Source organism: Leucopleurus acutus, assembly GCF_964270905.1.
Source record: "Leucopleurus acutus genome assembly, chromosome: 11".
Taxonomy (NCBI): domain Eukaryota; kingdom Metazoa; phylum Chordata; class Mammalia; order Artiodactyla; family Delphinidae; genus Leucopleurus; species Leucopleurus acutus.
In genome coordinates, this window is record NC_139152.1 from 4100382 (window position 1) to 4118070 (window position 17689).

General features: G+C 59.3%; 1 protein-coding gene across 1 annotated transcript in view; it reads left to right on the forward strand.

The window, feature by feature from the left end:
- TEAD4 (TEA domain transcription factor 4) overlaps nt 1-10309 on the forward strand; it is a 35235-nt gene extending 24926 nt beyond the window's left edge. The window contains exons 9-11 of the mRNA XM_082850855.1: nt 8741-8881; nt 9708-9860; nt 10030-10309. Coding sequence (XP_082706981.1) covers nt 8741-8881; nt 9708-9860; nt 10030-10143 — 408 coding nt within the window. The 3' untranslated portion in view covers nt 10144-10309. The remainder of the gene's footprint in view (nt 1-8740; nt 8882-9707; nt 9861-10029) is intronic.
- The last annotated feature ends 7380 nt before the right edge of the window (nt 10310-17689 follow it).

The following is a 17689-nucleotide window of genomic DNA, read 5'->3' on the forward strand; positions in this document are numbered from 1 at the left end:
TAAGTCTGGAGATAGAGTGTCCACGTCTGGTCCAGCAGCTCCGTGAAATTACCAGAGACCCTACTCTTCTCTATCTGCCATCCTCAGTGTGTGGCTTCTGTCCTTAAGGTCAAGGCTGCTGGGGTTCCAGCCATCACATCCATTTTTCAGGCATCGGGAAGGGGGAAAGCCAACTTAGTTCCCTTTAAGGAGCCTTCCTGGAAGTCCCACACAATTCTCAATTAGTTGTTTGTTTACAGGTGGCTGCAAAGGAGCCAGGGAAATGTACTCTTTTAGTTGAGTAAGTTGCCATTCTGAATAAAATCAGGGTTCTCTTACTACAGAAAATGAACAACTCTTTCAATTGTTGATGTGTCGTAGTTTAACTGATGGCATTTTTTTCTTAATTGTTTGTAAAATCTTGGTGCATTGTACATTTAGTGGTGAAATAGATTAACGGAATATGGTGGCATTCTCTGCCCACCCCCACCCCGCCCCTTGTATCGAATATTTAATTTTGACCATGACATTTTTAATTTTTAAGAGCTCCTTCTTCTTCTTTGATTGTATCCTGATCTTGTTTCATGTCTATTTTTTAACTTTTCTTCTGCTCCCTTTGTTTCCTTTTCATCCCATTTTCTGTCTGGGTCTTTGTCTTTCAAGTTGGAGGATTTTCTCAAATGTCTATAATTCTTGGCCAGATTTTTTGGTCATTTTTTTGACAGCTTTATTGCTATGTAATTCACTTACCATATAATTCACCTACTTAAAGTGTACAATTCAGTATTTTTAGTATATTCACAGAGTTGTGCAACCAGTTAATTTTAGAACATTTTCATCACCCCCAAATAAACCCCAAACCCATTAGTTATCACCTCCACCCCCAGCCTTAGGCAACCCTAATCTGCTTTCTGTCTTTATAGCGTTTTTAGATATTTCACATAAATGGAATCTTACAATATATAGTCTTTTGTGACTGGCTTCTTTCACTTAATGTTAAGTTTTTAAGGTTTAGTCACATTATAGCACATATCAGGACTTCATTCCTTTTTATGGTTGGGTAATATCCCACTGTCTGGATAGACCACATTTTGTTTATCCATTCATCCGTCAGTGATGGGCATTTGGGTTGTTTCCACCTTTGGGCCATTGTGAATAATGCTGCTATGAACTTAATATACAAGTCTTTGTGTGGACATAGCTTTTCATCTCTCTTGGGTAGATACTGAGGCATGGAATTGCCGGATCATATGCACTATGTATTTATTTATTTATTTTTGGCTGTGTTGGGTCTTCGTTGCTGTGTGGGCTTTCTCTAGTTGCGGCGAGCGGGGGCTACTCTTTGTGGTATGTGGGCTCCTCATTGCGGTGGCTTCTCTTGTTGCAAAGCACAGGCTCTAAGCACGTGAACTTCAGTAGTTGTGGCTCGCGGGCTCTAGAGCGCAGGCTCAGTAGCTGTGGTGCACGGGCTTAATTGCTCTGCGGCATGTGGGATCTTCCCGGACCAGGGCTTGAACCTGTGCCCCCGGCATTGGCAGGCGGATTCTTAACCGCTGAGCCACAAGGCAAGTCCCCTCTTTTTGCATTCTTGACAGTGTCCTTTGAAGCACAACCTTTTCCATTTTGGTGAAGTCCAGTGTATCCTTCCTTTTGTTGTTCGGGCCTTTTGTCCATGTCCAGTGACTGGGAACTCTGTGGACAAGGTGTGGGCCTTGTTACCTGCTGGGCTTCTCTTTCAGGTGGTCAGGGTTGGGGAACCAGCTGCTTTATCGAGGACACTAGTAAATGTCAGCATATTTACTGGACCTTTTCCTTTCCTGAAGTGGTTCAGTTTCTCCAAAGAAGACTCCTACTGTTCCCCCACCCCTTGGCAGGGACAAACGAACATTCTAGCAGTGGGGCAGGGTGAGGGCTAGGGGAGCCGACCGTTTCTTAGGCAGCGTTCACCTCATGCCCTGGCTCCCACCCCCTCTCCTGACATGCCTGGGGGCCCGAAGACGCCCTCCTGTTTAATTTCTTCTCCTGATGTGTGAAGAGTGGGGGCCCGGAGGCCTGACCACCCGGTGTACAGCCTTTCAGCCGGTTCCTTGTGTCATATCCTGCGCCCCCCTGGCCATCACTGTCCGGGCCCCTGTCGTCCCGAGGGTGGCGCTGACTCCCATCCGGCACCCCTCTGAGGCACTTTCAGGCTGTAACTCTTCTTGCGTCCGTTTCCCCGCTGAAGCCATCCTAGCTCAGATCAGCTGTCAGTCCCCTGGAATTTGTTGAATTCTCCTGTCCGTTTGGTCTTCCTCCGTTTCTTCGTGTGTGTGGTACAACGCATTAAAAAAGGTCTTTGCGCTCATCCTGCTGGCTCTCTGGATGGGGAAATGTGAACTTGTACGGTCAGTCTCCGTTTTTTTTTTTTTTATGCGGTACGCGGGCCTCTCACTGCTGTGGCCTCTCCTGTTGCGGAGCTCAGGCTCCGGACGTGCAGGCTCAGCGGCCATGGCTCACGGGCCCAGCCACTCCGCGGCACATGGGATCTTCCCGGACAGGGGCACGAACCCGTGTCCCCTGCATCAGCAGGCGGACTCTCAACCACTGCGCCACCAGGGAAGCCCCAGTCTCCCATTTTAACCAGAGGTCCACGAGGGCCACTGCTAATGGATCAGTAGCAGTTGTTTGGAGCGCTGGGTTGAGGAAGATCTGGAGGGAGCCCTTCCTGGATTGACTGGTAATGTCTGCCATGGGTGCGGCAGGGGAGGGTAGTGTGCATTTCCTTCATGTTTACCATCCCGTTGTTTAGGTGATGAGGAGTCCTTGAAGGTTGTTGAACGGGGCATGGCCAGAGCTGTGCTTGGTTACATGCATTAGCCATCCAGACTGACAGCTGCAATACAGGCCGAGAAGGAGACCTCAGCCTCCTCAGGGCCTCGGTGGAGAGGCTGGCTTTAGAGTCTGATGTGCGAGGCAGATGCCAGGCTCCTTTTCTCAGGAAGCCTTAAACCAGCTCACTTCCCTTTTCCTTCTCCCTCTTCTCCCTTCCAGCCCTGAGCGTGGGAGTTGGAACCACAGCAGCCAACTAGCTCGGGCACCATCCGGCCAGCGGTGGCGACTCCCACAGCCTGCGTGTGTCCAGGGAGGTTCCTGGCCTTTCCTTAGGAGAGCCTCCGCCCTCTGCCGCCCACTCCTTCCCCCACCCCCCGAGCCTGTCCAGGCTCAGGCTTGACTTGCAAGTACGACCCTGGCTCAGCTACCCGAGGGTTCAATTTAAGGCGACCCCTGACCAGGGAGGCCTGGCTGGCAGGAGGCGTGTGGGGACACCACCCTGGTCGTGGCAGATAGCATACTGGGGTGACAGTATTCTGTATTCTTCTAGCCACCATCCAGATGAGAGCCATCCCAGGCCCCCATTTCACAGATGGGGAGACTGAGGCATGGAGTAAGCAAGGGTCTGGCTCTGAGACCCCCAGCCTGGGCAAGCCATGCTCCTGTAGTCCTTCTTGTGATGCACACGCCGAGGCAGATCAAGGCAGTCGGCGGCAGGTCACCCCAGGCACTGTTCACAGCCTGACTTGTACTAGCACGTTTCATCCTTGCCACACCCCTGAAGGGAGGTACAGCTGACAGCCTCGTTCCGTACAGGGGAAGGTGAGGCACAGAGAGGTGAAAGAATGCCGGGCAGCCCAGTTCGCAGTGACAGAAGCAGGATCAGTGCCAGCCAGCCCCGCTCTGGGAGTGTGCTCGGAACCGTCACCCCACACCATCCTGCCTTGCCGGGTGGCTGGGGTCCCCCGTGCGGCCCCGTGCTCCCCCTGCTTCTGGGGGAGAAGGCTCTGGGTAGCCTAAAAAGGGCCCTGCGCCCCCGAGGAAGGGCAGCTAGTGGGGGCAGGGAGAGAGCAGTCTCAGCCGTGCGTTCAGTGTCGAGCCGGGCACTGGGGCTTCTGGAGCCCAGGCTTCCCTTCCAGGAGATGGGCAGGGCTGTCCTGCCTGGTGGAAAGGAGGACCAGAGGATCCTTCTCCTACCTGGCTCGCGGCCCTCGTCCTCTCCTTCCTCCTGAGTCTGGGGAGGCTGGAGGTGGGGGTGAGGGGAGGAGAGAAGGTGGAGACGGTGGTGCTGGGCAGTGTGATTGGGGAGGTTCCACGCCGGGCCGCTGTGCTCCGTCCACAGGCTGCGCACACAGCCCGTGCCGTGCGGACCCGATAGGAGCTTGCGTTCCGAGTGGGAGAATCAGAGCAGGTCTCGCCTGCTCTGTGTGGGAGGGGGTGGGCTGCCAGTGAGCCCTCCCAGCGTGTCAGGAGAGCGAGGCAGGCAGCAGAGGGCCCAGCTGGAGAGCTGTGTCCCGAGGGAGTCTCGGCTCCTGTGGGCCCTGTTTCTCCACCTGAAAAGTCAGTACTTTGTTCCGGAGGGCCTGCGAGGGGCTTGTGTCCGAGGACCCTGATGAGTGGGGTCGGCTGGGGGTGGGAGGGTGGGCACGTGGGCGGCCAGGGCACCTTGGCTGTCATCCGGTCCCTCTCCTCCTGCGTGGGGAAGGTAGAGGCGCCAGGGAAGGACAGACCTGGGATGTGGGAGAGGAAGGTCTCCTGTGTGCTAACCACGGGACTTGGGGTCCTCCCAGGCAGTCCCGGCGCCCTAGCCGTCTGGAACCCTCCTCTCCTGCGCCCTGGCCTGTAGCTGGTATGAGACTGACCACACAATTAGGAAGGGATGCTGCCAGGAGAGGACAGTGTCGCCACACACACCCCTCGCCCCGCCCCAAAGCCTGGCGGTTTTCTCGTCCAGCCCCAGGCCCCGGGCACGCAGGCTGCGGAGTGGGTCAGAGCCCGCTTGGAGTGGGAGGAGGACTTTGATGTCCCAGCTCGGCCTCCTGTCTCCCTCCTGCTGATGGTACTGTTCTCTTTGGTGGGGATGGGTAGTAAGTGGCCGGCTCGTGGGCCGCCGGGACTCATCGGTTCCAGCTGGCGGTGGCATTGGGGGCAGGAGGGGTTGGGTGTCAGGCTGTGCTCCGTGGATGTGAGATGCAGGGGCTGAGAAGCTCCCAACTCCCCCAGGACATGTGGGACCAGCAGAGACCACCTCTGTCCTTAGGCAGTGGGAGAGGGGACTCTTACACACTGATGGCTGTGAACTCCAGTCTGCAGATTGAAAATGCCGGGCAGAGCTGGGCCGAGGCTGGGCAGGGAGGACAGTACCCCAGACCTTCCTCCGTCGAAGGGCCCTGACGTTTCTCCCAGGCACATACCAGCCCATAACAATGAATCCGAGCCCCCTGGCCCCCAGGCCCGGCTGTCCCGGCTCATCTGTCAGCCACCCGATCCGCTGCACCTGTTCCAGGCCCAGCCTGTGAGCTGCCACCGCACCGTAGCTATGAATAGGGTGGAGGGCAGGGGGCCGCGGGGGCACTCTCAGGGTAACGTGGGGGGCAGCTTTGCTCTCAGGCTGAGAAGGCAGAGACGCTGAGCGTGTGCGGGGAGGTTCTCAGATTGGGGGGTACGCGGTGGGGCTGCAGGAGGTGCTGGGTCATAATTAGGACGGCACCGAGGGTGGTGAGGTGCTGTGGGGTGCGCGCTTCTCGCTGGCCGGGGTCCCCCGGGACCGAGCAGTGGGACCATAGTGTCGGTTCTGGGGCAGACATTGGACCGCCAACGTCTGAGACAGATGAGGCGTCTGAGACTTTCATCTCCGCCCCATCTCCTTCTCTCTCTCTCTCTCTCTCTCTCAAGCACCAGCTCACCTGTTCTACCTGCTCCCCCAAAAGTCACACACTCCATGAGAGCAGAGACAACACTGCAGCCTCTTTGGGCCCCCCCTGTCCCGGCCATGCTGGGCCGGGCAGGATAAACGGGCGACGGAGCGACTGGAAGGACCAGGCGAGTGGGAGGCGATGCCAGAAGCCCCTGGAGTGTCTTTGAGCCGGGGTGGGGCTCCGAGGACTGGCAGGGGTGCAGGGGGTGGAGGTCCCCCTTGTGAGCACAGGACCGCTTCACACCCAGAGCCGCCGACAGGGGAGAGTTCCAACAGCCCCGTGTCACTCTGGAAGGCACACCGTGTGCCACCCTGTGGAAGGCACACCGTGTGCCACCCTGTGGAAGGCACACCGCGTGCCGGGCCCGAGCCCTGGGAGAGCTTGGTTCCCGCCTCGAGTGTGCTTACCGTCTGGAAGGGGCAAGGCCAGGCCCTGCCAGCACAGGGTGGTGACGGGCACGTCCCATCCCCGCGGGGCGCTGGGGAGAGCCTGGAGGGGCCATGCCAGCCCTGCCCAAGCCCGGTGCACAGTGCACGGATTCACATTTCCTCATTCACAGTTAGGTGATTGTTTTCAGGTCTATTAGGAGAAACAGAATCCCTGATGTCACGGATATGACTGCTTAGAATAAGAATGAGTTGATTTGAAAGAAACCGTTAGGGGCGGAGTGGGGCGTGTGGAGAGTGGGACGTGAATAGCATCTATCAGGGGGAGGACGGCAGTGGCTGCATCCGGGAGACATCAGTTCACGTCCTGGCCTCGCCCCCTCGTCCGGGCGCCTGCCCTCCCCAGGAGCCGGGCTCCCTGCCAGCTCTTCTCCAGGCACGGTCCACGTTCCTGCCCTGCGCTCATGTGTCTCAAGCACACACGAACTGTCCCCCAGGCCTTTTTGAGGACGTCCGACGAACCGGGTCTCCGAGGAGAAGCGTGTGACTCAGTAGAGAGAACAGGAGGCAGAGAGCTGGTGCTGTCCCCGGGGCCAGGTTTAACTGCACAGCTCGTCACAGCAGCAATTAATTCCCAGCCCACCGCAGGCCTGGCCCACCTCTGCAGGCCCCTGGGCGCCCCCTGCCCCGCTCCACGCCCACCACAGGTGCGGGACACTGCTGCTCATTTTGGAGTTTGGTTTTTCTCCTTTTCTTTCTTTTGGCCACGCCGTGCAGCTTGCGGGATCTTTGTTCCCCAACCAGGGATTGAACCCAGGCCCCCAGCAGTGCCAGTGCAGAGTCCTAACCCCTGGGCGGCCAGGGAAGTCCCTGTAATTCATTTTCTTCTTTCTTCCTAACGGCCCCATGAAAGCCCTTGCTGGGCACACTGAAATGTATGCCATCTAGGTCAACACGGAAACAGCCTTTATTTTCATCATAAAGGTAACACATCCTCGGGGCTGCCCTGGTGGCGCAGTGGTTGAGAGTCCGCCTGCCGATGCAGGGGACGCGGGTTCGTGCCCTGGCCCGGGAAGATCCCACATGCCCCGGAGCGGCTGGGCCCGTGAGCCGTGGCCGCTGAGCCTGCGCGTCCAGAGCCTGTGCTCCACAACGGGAGAGGCCGCGGCAGTGAGAGGCCCGCGTACCGCAAAAAAACAAAAAAAAGTGACACATCCTCGTCTGCTTTATGACCTGCTTTTTTCTTTCTTTCTGCTCAACATCATGTTGTAGTCAGTTCACAGTAGTAAATACAGGCCCCTGTCGACACGGTGTGTGGCTCTATGATAATTCTGCTGCGCCCAAGACAGTTGCCCCCCTGCCAGTCTAGAAGGCCTTCTTGCTCTTGGAAAACTTCTTTCCCCAAAGGAGAGAAAAGTAACGACTTTGATGGCCAGGGGCAGAACAGCCCGGGGCCCGGCTCTGAATCCTGCTGGAAACTTCCCAGGGTTCTGGGGCTCCCTGTAACTTTGTGCAGAAGAGTCCTTGGGGTCAGAATCCTTATCGCGGTCAGGAGCTCCCCTGCGTTTGTGGGGCTGCACTCTGGGTCCCGCTGGGCAGTGATCTGGGACGAGTTGTGTGGATGGGAGGAGAGGCTTCCCCCTAAGAATAAGCCTTTTGTGATGTTTGCACACTGCTTCTGAGTCTGAAGCCGCTCTGTTAGCACCTCAAACGGGGTGATTGGCTGTGGAGCCCAGGTTCCGGAATGGGGACCCCTCAGTGGTTGGGGGCTTCGCCGAGGCACCGAACAGCCTCACCCAGCGTCTCTCGTCTGGGCGGGAGAAGCAGCAGAGCCGGAGCCTGAGGACCCAGGGCCCGTGACTCATCCGCTCTGTGGCCTTGGGCAAGGCCTGCGGTCGGGGAGCCTGAGATCGAACTGAGGCCCCCGTCCTGCCTTGTCCCCCTCGCAGGGAGTGGGTGTGAAGTCATGAGTCTTATTACCCACCTTTCCTTGGGGGGGCAACTTCAAATCGCCCCAACACGCAGCAGGAGGCGTCCTGGACCCTGCCTTCAGGCGCGAAGCTGATCAGAGGCCCGGGGGCTCCCACGCCAGGCTGGGGAGGGGTTCCCTTTGGCAAACGGGCTCGATGAGAGGGTGCTAACCAGACTTCTGTCGGGCACAGAGCTCTCAGAGCAATTGCAGAGGAGCCCAGCGGAAGGAGGCCGGTGTTGGGGAGATTGGTCCGGAGGCAGAACAGAGATGCAGAAGGTCAAGGGTGGCCAGGCTCGCGGTGTCCCAGAGATGGCGGGAGGCCAGGCCCCCAGAGCCACTGCTGAAGGGACACTGGCAGGGCCCTAATGTTCTAAAGACCGATTTGGGGCCCCGCCTGCTGGGCTGTTGGTACCTGGTGGGCAGCAGGGCCGGGAGCTGATGCAGGCCCAGGTTCTTGCCATTGTTCGGGGCACACGGCCTGACTTTACACCAGGCCTGCGTGTGGATGGACGAGGGAGCTTTCCGAGGTCCTGCGTCCACGTGTTTTCTGAGCCCCCTGATGGCGTCCTGGCCCTGGGGCCTGGGCTGTGGCCCCAGAGGCCTCCTCGGCGCCGCCCCCAGCAGGGCCCCTCTGAGTTACCGCCCCTCCTTGGTCTCCCCTTGTCTCCCTCCAGGCAGACCTCAACACCAACATCGAGGATGAAGGCAGCTCCTTCTACGGGGTGTCCAGCCAGTACGAGAGTCCAGAGAACATGACCATCACCTGCTCCACCAAGGTCTGCTCCTTTGGCAAGCAGGTGGTGGAGAAACTGGAGGTGAGCACGCGCCGCTGCTCGCCCGCCTGGGCGCCAGACCGTCGCGCCCCTGCGGCCCGGGCTTCTCACCTCTGTGCCCAGATATGTCTGAACGAATGCAGTCTGACCCTTGCCGTGCTTCTTCATTGACAACCCACCTCCCGTCCAACACAAGCAGAGCACCTGCCGCCTCTCCCCATCCTGGTGGGCCTCACCTGTTGCCCGTCAGGTCACGGGGAGCCGTTCCAGCACCCCAGAGCTGAGCTCCCCTACAGCTCTTAACCCACGACCCCTCAGGTGGTTGCGGGCAGCAGCGGTCTCTGAGAAGCTCTTTGAGTTAGTTATTTCTAGTGAAATTTTAATTTTGAGATTGCTGTGGCTCCACGTTTAATGGTAATCCCTTCCCTAGTTGCCCCATGGCCGCATCTTACATACCTAGAGTGGACCATTAGTAACCTGGCTGTTGACACCGACGTAGCCCACCAACCCGAGTCAGATTCCGTCCGTTTACACGCACTCACTTGTGTGCATGCCTGTGTGTGTGCGCCCAGATGTGTAGCTACACACACGTGACGATTCCGTGGCCACAAGGTCCCTGTGGCCCGTCCCCCATGTGCGGCCGGGATTGAGCTGTCATTCCGTCTTTGTCTCCACATCTTGAAGCTCCTTCCTCCGATACCCGGCGTCTGGGTCACAGGGGGTGGGGGGTGCTCTGTCTCGAAGGCTCCCTGGGCTCTGCCCGTCCTTCCCACTTAAGGCCGGGCGGGTTGTAGAGCTTCCTCACGGGGCCGGCCAGGCTGGCCGTGGGCGGCGGCCTCCTAAGCCCCACTGTCCCCGGGCCCCGCAGACTGAGTACGCGCGCTACGAGAACGGCCACTACTCCTACCGCATCCACCGCTCGCCGCTCTGCGAGTACATGATCAACTTCATTCATAAGCTGAAGCACCTGCCCGAGAAGTACATGATGAACAGCGTGCTGGAGAACTTCACCATCCTGCAGGTGTGCGCGCAGGGGTGGGCGCAGGGGTGGGTGCAGGGGTGCGCGCAGGGGTGGGCGCAGGTGTGCGCGCAGGGGTGTGCGCAGGGGTGGGGGTGAGAGCGGGCGGTGGGCAGGGAAGGTGGCATGCTGTCTCCTGGGCCCCAACCCCCTCCTCCCCTCACCCCTGCAGGTGGTCACCAACAGAGACACGCAGGAGACGCTGCTGTGCGTCGCGTACGTCTTCGAGGTGTCGGCCAGCGAGCACGGGGCTCAGCACCACATCTACCGGCTGGTGAAGGAATAAGAGACCGGGGAGCAGGGAGGGGGGCAAGACATCGTGTGCGCAGGGACGCGGGGTGGGGACCCGCGGGGGCAGCCCCCCCACGGCGCCAGGAGAGTGGAGGTCATGACTCTTCTACCAGGAACGTGAACCCGCAGTGCCTAAGCCCAATAAACGTAAGACCTGGGCACCTTCAGAGGCCCCGTCTGGCTGTGTGAGCCCCGGGAGGGGCTGAGGGAGCAGGCGGCTGGCTGGGAAACGGGTGGAAGCGGCCCCGGGGTGCCGTCCTGAAGCCAAGGCCCCAGTGGACTCGGCCAGGAACGTCCGGACGCTGAAGCTCAAGATGGGTCAGCCCCTGCGCTGCACTGGAGCCGCTGCCGGCCACGCTGGGAGGCCTGCGGGGGGCGTGGGTCCTCGGCCACCTGGGAGCGACGGATGCATCCGCCCTGGCCACCTCTGCTGCTGCTGCCCCAGGACAACCGGCAGGGAGGCGCGGCCCAGTCCCGGGGGGGTGGGTTTCAGGTGTGGAGGTGACTGAACTCTCGGGAGGTTGGAAGTGGACGCAGTCAGAGCTCTTTAGGTAGTTTTCATCCGTCTCCAGGCATGGGCTCCGTGGCCACGCTGGCTGCCCGGGGTGGGGTGGGTCTCAGGTCAGGGGAGCCCGAGACAGCGAGTGTGGGAGTGCAGTGGTGCAGCCAGCTTTTGAGTGTGGGCGGTGAGGCCGGAGGCACGCGGCCTTCTCTGTGGTGGGAAGGCCAAGACAGTTGGTCAGAGGTCTGCGGTGGACCGGTGGTTTCTGAGACCACGCAGTCTGCATGGTCTGTGAGTCTCACCGCAAACCTCTCCCAGCCAAGAAGCCTGCCGGGTGCCGCCTTGGAGCAGCCCAGGCCGTCCACGCCCTCCGTAAGTCCACTCCCTACCCAAAGGTCAGGTTCTGTGCCCCGCTCCCCGCTGCGCCTGGAGGGGACCCGCGGAGGGATTTCCCTGGTCTGTTTCTCCTGGAAACTGGCCTCGGTCCTCGTGTTCCCTGCTGCCCGAGCTGTCTCAGCGTGAGTGTCCTTCCTCCCTGTAAAGGGGGATGGGCGCAGTGAGGAGGAAAGATCATGTCGGTAAAGGGCCTGGTGCAAGATGCACCAGATACAGTAAACATTATTATCATCCCCTTATCCCTGCCCTCGGGGCTCTCGGGGCCCGGCTCTTTGCTGCCACCTAGCGGCCATTTGGTATCAACTTCTCTAGTGGGGAACCACAATTCCGGGAGCCTGGGGCCGAAGGGGAACAAGATTCAACCTGCAGGTGGTGTGTGTGCCCAGCACTCAGGGAGATGTATGGGGATAAGAAGCGAGTAAGACGACGTTGAGGAGGTGTTACGGAGCAGTTAGTTAGGAGCAAGGGCTCTGGAGTCAGGCTGCTAGGATTGGAATCCTGGTGCTCCGCTACAGACTAGTTGTGTGGCCTTGGGGCAAGCTACCTAATTTCACTGTGCCTCAGTTTCCCCGTCTGTAAAATGGGTATAACAACAGTACCTACCTCGTGTATGCAGAGTGCCTAGCACGGTGCCGAGCACACAAGCGTGTTCGATACATATGCGTTATTATTCGTAGCATCTGACTCCTTGCAATCTGAGAAGTCAACCTGGAAAACTCTTTAAGTGGGGTGAGCGGTCCTCAGAGCAGCTGGAGTTCAGAGGTGGGAGGGGGCAGGGCGTGGAAGGTTCGGGGATGAGGGGGAAATTGAGAGGGGCTGCCCCTTGAAAGAGGGGCAACGTCTAGGTAAGCAGCCTGTGGACGGCTGCTAGGCTCCATGCCAAGTTGTGTGACCCTCGTGCGTGTGGGGACCCAGCTCTCCTTGTGGATGATGTGATGTGGAGCGGGCCTTCCCTGAGAAGCACTCACACGTCCTCCTCTGGTTAGTGTCTGCTAAGGCTCTCCCGCCCTCCACCCTCCCAGCCCCTGTTTCCGGGGCTGTCAGAATAAGGGGAGCTCGTGACGCCTGCCCTCCCAGCACGACTGAACCTTCCAGCAAGGGCTTGAGAAGCGTGTGTGAGCAGCCTCTGGGCCCTGGGACGGATGCACACACTAGGTCCCTCGTTTTGTATTGTGGGTGAGGGCTGCCAGTGCAGCTGTCGGGTCCACGTGTTGGCTGTGAGTCTTCCCTTCTCTTTAGGAACTGACCTCAGTAGCCTAAGGGACACTAACCTACTTAGAGCTGGAAAGTCCAAACCGGTCACAGCCACGGAGAACACAGGTGCAGGCGCCTCTCCCCGCGGTGTCGTGCAGACCGCGGCCCTCGGGCCCGCAAATGGGAGACCCGACCCGGCCCCGCCTCTCCTGCAGCCTCATTTGACACCCCCCTGCGCCCCTCCCCGCCTTTCGGCTCTGGCCCTGGAGAACTGTCACTCATTCTTCAAGAGCCAGCATGGAGCCACGTCTTCTCCCGCAGAAGGGCCGGTTGCTCCTGTCCTGGCGTGGAGAAAGCGTTCCATTCGCAACCCGTCAGAGCACCTGCCACGCGTCCCTGGACAGAGGGCCTGTGTCACCTCTTCCATCCTCACCCGGGGGTGCTGTGCTCTCCCCATTTTAAAGATGAGGAAGGTGGGGTCTGGAGAGGCTGGCTAACTTGCTTGAGGCTGAATGCATTTATTCACTCGCTTAACACACGTTTATTTAACTTCTGCTTCGTGCCAGGCGCGGGACGTACTGATGGCCGAGACAGACGGGGTCCCTGGGAGCTTGCGTTTTACTGAGGAGGGAAGACAAAGTGAGCGGGTGAAGGACGTGCAGACTGACGGGTGCTGACAGGAGAGGGCGCCGAGGCCGCGGCCTGGGGGGCGGGCGTGACGCGTGTCCCGGGACAGCAGGGAAGCCACGTCAGGAACCCAGAGATGCAGGCCCAGATCCCGCCCAGGCCCTGCCCCGCGCTCGGGAAGGGCTTCGGCTTTTCCTGCGTGCGATGGGAGGTCCTGGAAGTGTTTTAAGCAAGGGAGTGAGACTGTCGGGTGTGATTTTTGGGAAGCAGCACTGGTGGCCGTGGACCACAGAGCAGTGCGCGTCCTTGTTTCCCAGTCAGCCTCGCCCCCGGGACTCAGCGTCTGGCTGGGGAGACCGTAGCTGCCCTGCTCTGTCACTTTCTGTAACCTGAACCCACGTCTGGAACACAGCAGGTGCCTGATGAACGTTTGAAGGGTGCCCGTGTGCAAGGTGTGTGACCCGTGCCTTTTGGGCCTGGGAGGGGTGATGGGTGGGTGTCCCCGAGCCTGCGGGATAGGACTCTGCTGACATCATCAGGAGTCAGCAGGTGGGGATGTGGAAACAGGATGGGTGCCTGACCCATGGGGTCCGATGGCCCAGCAGACAGCGCCCCAGTGACCACCAATGACCTTCCATAGGGTGGGTGACCTGCATGCGACAGGAGTTTGGGAGGCGCGTGTGACGCGGCCCCGCCCTTCTGGGACCGGAGCCAGGCTGAGGAGCGCGGGGCTGTGTGTACCAGCTTGGGGCCCCTGCTCTCTGGCCCGCCCACGGGGCTCGGAGGGCAGTGGGGTGGAGCAGGGCCCGGGTGTCCCTTGTTAGCAGGGGTGGCGACAGCAGGGAGCCCCACAGGGACCGGGCCACCAGTGCACACCTGGGCTGCACCTGCCTGGAGGAGGGGCTCGAGCTGGAGCGGGGGCGGGCTTGATTTTCCCCCTCATCCCAGAGGCCACTGCGTTTGACCCCTTCTGACATTACTGCCCAAGACAGGAAACGAGAAGGTAACTCCGGATAAGTTGTTCTTGAGAACCGAAGCCCCGGAGCCAGGCTGCTCCAGGACTGAGTTGGCTTCTTACAAGTCGTGTGACCTTGGGCGAGTGACTTACCCTCCAGGAACCTTTGTAACCTCGTGTGTGAAATGGGAATAAAGTGAGCTGACTGTGGGGAGGAAGAAGGTGACCGGCACCTGTGAGGGGGCAGGTCCACACCTGTGAGGGGCGGGCCCACACCTGTGAGGGGCGGGCCCACACCTGTGAGGGGAGAGGTCCACACCTGTGAGGGGGCGGGCCCACACCTGGCCCGCGGGGCGCAGCGGGGCAGCGAGTCGGGCGAAGAGGACCGTCCCACCCTGGCCACGGACGCTCATGTGTTCACACAGCACTCACACACGCTGAATACACACACACACACTTAGGCGCACACACACACTCCTACACACTATATACACACTATATACACACCTACACACACTCATACCCTCACCACATACCTACTCACTGTATACACACATATATACACACATGCACCACACATACCTACACACACAGTGTATACACACACGCTTACACACATTCATACACTCATCACGTACACACATGCGTATACCACACACCTACACACACACCACATAGACGTACACACACACACACACACACACACGCTCAAAAGCTCTGCTCCGATGCCCCTCGAAAGGCAGAGAGGAGGCCTCGGGGCTCCGGGTCGGGCAGACTTTCCTCCTCACTTTGGGGGGGCAGAAACAGGGGAGCAGGTGTTCTTCATTGAGAAAATAACTCTCGAAAGGGAGGGCCAAGCCACTCCGAATAAGAAACTGTCCCGAATTTGGTTTTTGTGTTACTTCCTGAGACAGGACGGGTGTGGTGGGCCGCACCTTCGCGGAAGGCTGGAGCCCAGCGGGAGAAAACCGTGTCTCTGAGCTCGTGGATGTCTGATTCAACTTTAAGTTTTTTGTATTCTGCTCTGTAAACCCCCTTTGTCTCCACATCTTCAGTAAAGTCTGCTCCACACACCAAGGCCTTTGTGCGAGTGATTTCTTTGTGTGGAAATGAAGGAGTCCCAGGGCTGTTGGTAGAGCACAAGGCAGCCGCTGCAGAGCCGTCCAGTCTGGACCAGGCCGGGGTGGCGGGGGGGGCAGCGTCTCAGAGCCGTCCACCAGCTGACGGCCCCTCCCGAGAGGACGGGAGAAGGGGCCACGCGCGGGGTGACGTCCCAGCCAGTCCGCGCCCTTGGAAGGATGTGCCTTGGCTGTCAGCCGAGCCAGTCAGTCGCCTCCCAGCTCCTGCGAGGCTCCGGGTTCTGTGAGCGCCGCAGTTTCAGACGCAGAGTGTTAGGTGCTTAATAAGCAACAACTGGACTCAACCCCCTGGATTTGAAGAGCCACCAAAGCAGGAGGTCCGAGCCGCACCTGGCAGGGTGTGGTCCCTACTCTGGCCTCCTAGGAACGTGATTTTAGCCCTTGACCCGGGAGTGAGTGGGCCCACGGCACTGGCTAGCCAGAATCAGAACCGCGAGTTGCAGCGGGCTGATGGGCCCAAACCCACTTTACCAGTTCGCCTGAGCAGCGCTGCCCCCGGGACCCGGGACCCAGGGCACGTGTGTCAGCACCTGCCCTCCTCCTGGGGGCCCTTCCTCTCCAGGAAGCCAGGTCACCCGCAGACGGTGGCTGGTGAGTCTGTGCAAGCGGGCACGTGAGTGACCTCGAAGGACCGAGTGCCAGCAGTGGTGAGAGTGTGAGGCCCTGTCTGCACCTTGGGCGCCTGAATCCTCCCATCCGAGGATCGACGAGTCCTCTTCTCTGGGTGAGAGGTGGCCCCTCTTCCGTCACCACGAGTCCCAGCACGTGGTGCTGAGAAGCTGTGATGCCTGTGAGCATTCGGCCAGTGGGACCCCTCAGACCCTAACGAGCACTTCCGTTCATCCTTACTGGTTGTGGGTTCATAGGGGATCGTTGTGCATCCCTGTTGAGCCTGGAGCAAATCCCCCCAGCTCTCTCCCTCTGAGTGGTGCCCACGGGGGCCTTGCTCTACCAGTCTCATCCCAAAGGTGGCGGCTGCCAGCCACCTGACACTACGCCCTCCCCTCAGGCCAGGGAGCTGTAGGGACAGCGCTGACCGTGGGCTTTTCGTGGCGCTCAGGTTCGTGGGTAGCCCTGGCATCACCGAGGGGCTTAGGGTGTGGGATGGAGAGAGGGAAGGACTGGGAAAGGAGGGGGTGAGGGGCGAGCCGGGCTGGGAGTGCCTGGCTGTCCCCCAGAGCTTGTCCCACGGGTGCGGGGCGGCTGGTGTGGCCCACGGCGAGCATTTATTGAGCACAGACTGTATGCCAGGCACGGCTCTGGGTGTGAGCATGGCAGGTGGGACCAGGGGTGTGCAGGGGTCTTTGCTCGCACGGAATTTCCGTTCTGGTCCGAGAGACTGATGAACAGTAAGCAACAAGAAAAAGGAAGTGAGCAGGAAGCAGTTAGCGCTTTGATGAAGGGAGAACAGGAGGATGTCTTAGAACAGGGTTTGGCCATAGCGGGCCTGCTTTTGTAGAGTCTGGGAGCTAAGAATGCTTTTTATGTTTTTAAATGGTTGAAAAAAAAAATCCAAAGGAGACTAGCACTGTGACCTGTGACAGTGGTCTGCGGTTCCAGTCGCAGTGTCGGTAAATCGAGTGTCACTGGAGCAGGTCATGGTCACTGTGACCCGGGGTCCGTGGCAGCTTTCGAGCTACGATGTAGGGCTGGGAGGTGGCAGCGGAAACCATACTTGGCTCATGGTGGCCCTTTCCAGGAAAAGCTCCCGGACTCCTGGGTCAGGGAGTGACGGGGGGGGCGGGGGGCTTCCTCGGAGCGGGTGGCCATCGAAGGCCTCTCCGAGGTGACAGCAAGAGTAGCCACGAGACGACCCTGGGAAGCGAGCCTCCACTTTGAGGGCGCTGAGGTGGGAATAGGGGCAGGAGGGACCGGGGTGCAGCTGGGGTAACGTCCCATCCCTATCTCATGGGCCACATCTTCATTGCTTGGCCTGCGGGTAGCAGTGGTTTCGGGGACGTGGCTCTCCTCCCAACCCGATCTGTTTCCTCTGGGTCTGTTTTGGCCTTTGTCGTTTGCACCAGAGCCTTTGCTCAGAAGGTCACCGTCGGTCGTCCGTCTCTGCTTAAGACCGGCACTGACGCTCATGGGAGACTCAGAGCAGGTGGGCAGGTTTGGGAGGCCGGCTGCCTCCATGGCCACCTGGCAGGGCTCTCGTGTTAGAATGCAGATTTCTTTAGGGCAGGGCTTCCTGGCCGGGTCAGATTCCATGGAAAGGGCTCCCCCAGTTTCTTGCTGTGGAGAACAATCCGGCCACCAGCATCCTGGGAACCAAGTGGGAGAAGAGTGCTGCCCCCCCACCCCCAGTGTTCAGTACGGACCCCCTGTTCTGCACGGGGCTCCTGTGTTCCCCTGGACCTGGTGTCCCCCACCCTGGGGACACTCTGTATCATCCTCTCCAAGGGAAAGAACTCTCAGCTTCTGCCTGCGTAGGGAGGGGCACCCCCCAGCTGCGTGTGGAGTCAGGAGAGGATTCAGAGCGTCACCTCTTTCGGAGCCGCCCTCCCGTCCCCACCTCCGCTTCCAGAGACGCCCAGTGCTGTCAGCTCTTGACTCTTGGCGAGTTCGTTGGTAGAAACTATGTTTCTTTCTGGCTGTCCCTGGGGTAAGGTTCAGCTCTCTTGGTCTGCTAAGTCAGCTGGCACCCATCCTTCTGTTTTCCGAATTTTTGTTCCTATCCTCCTGTTCTCTTTGTCCTTTAGGATTTATAGCTTTAAAAAACTCCTTA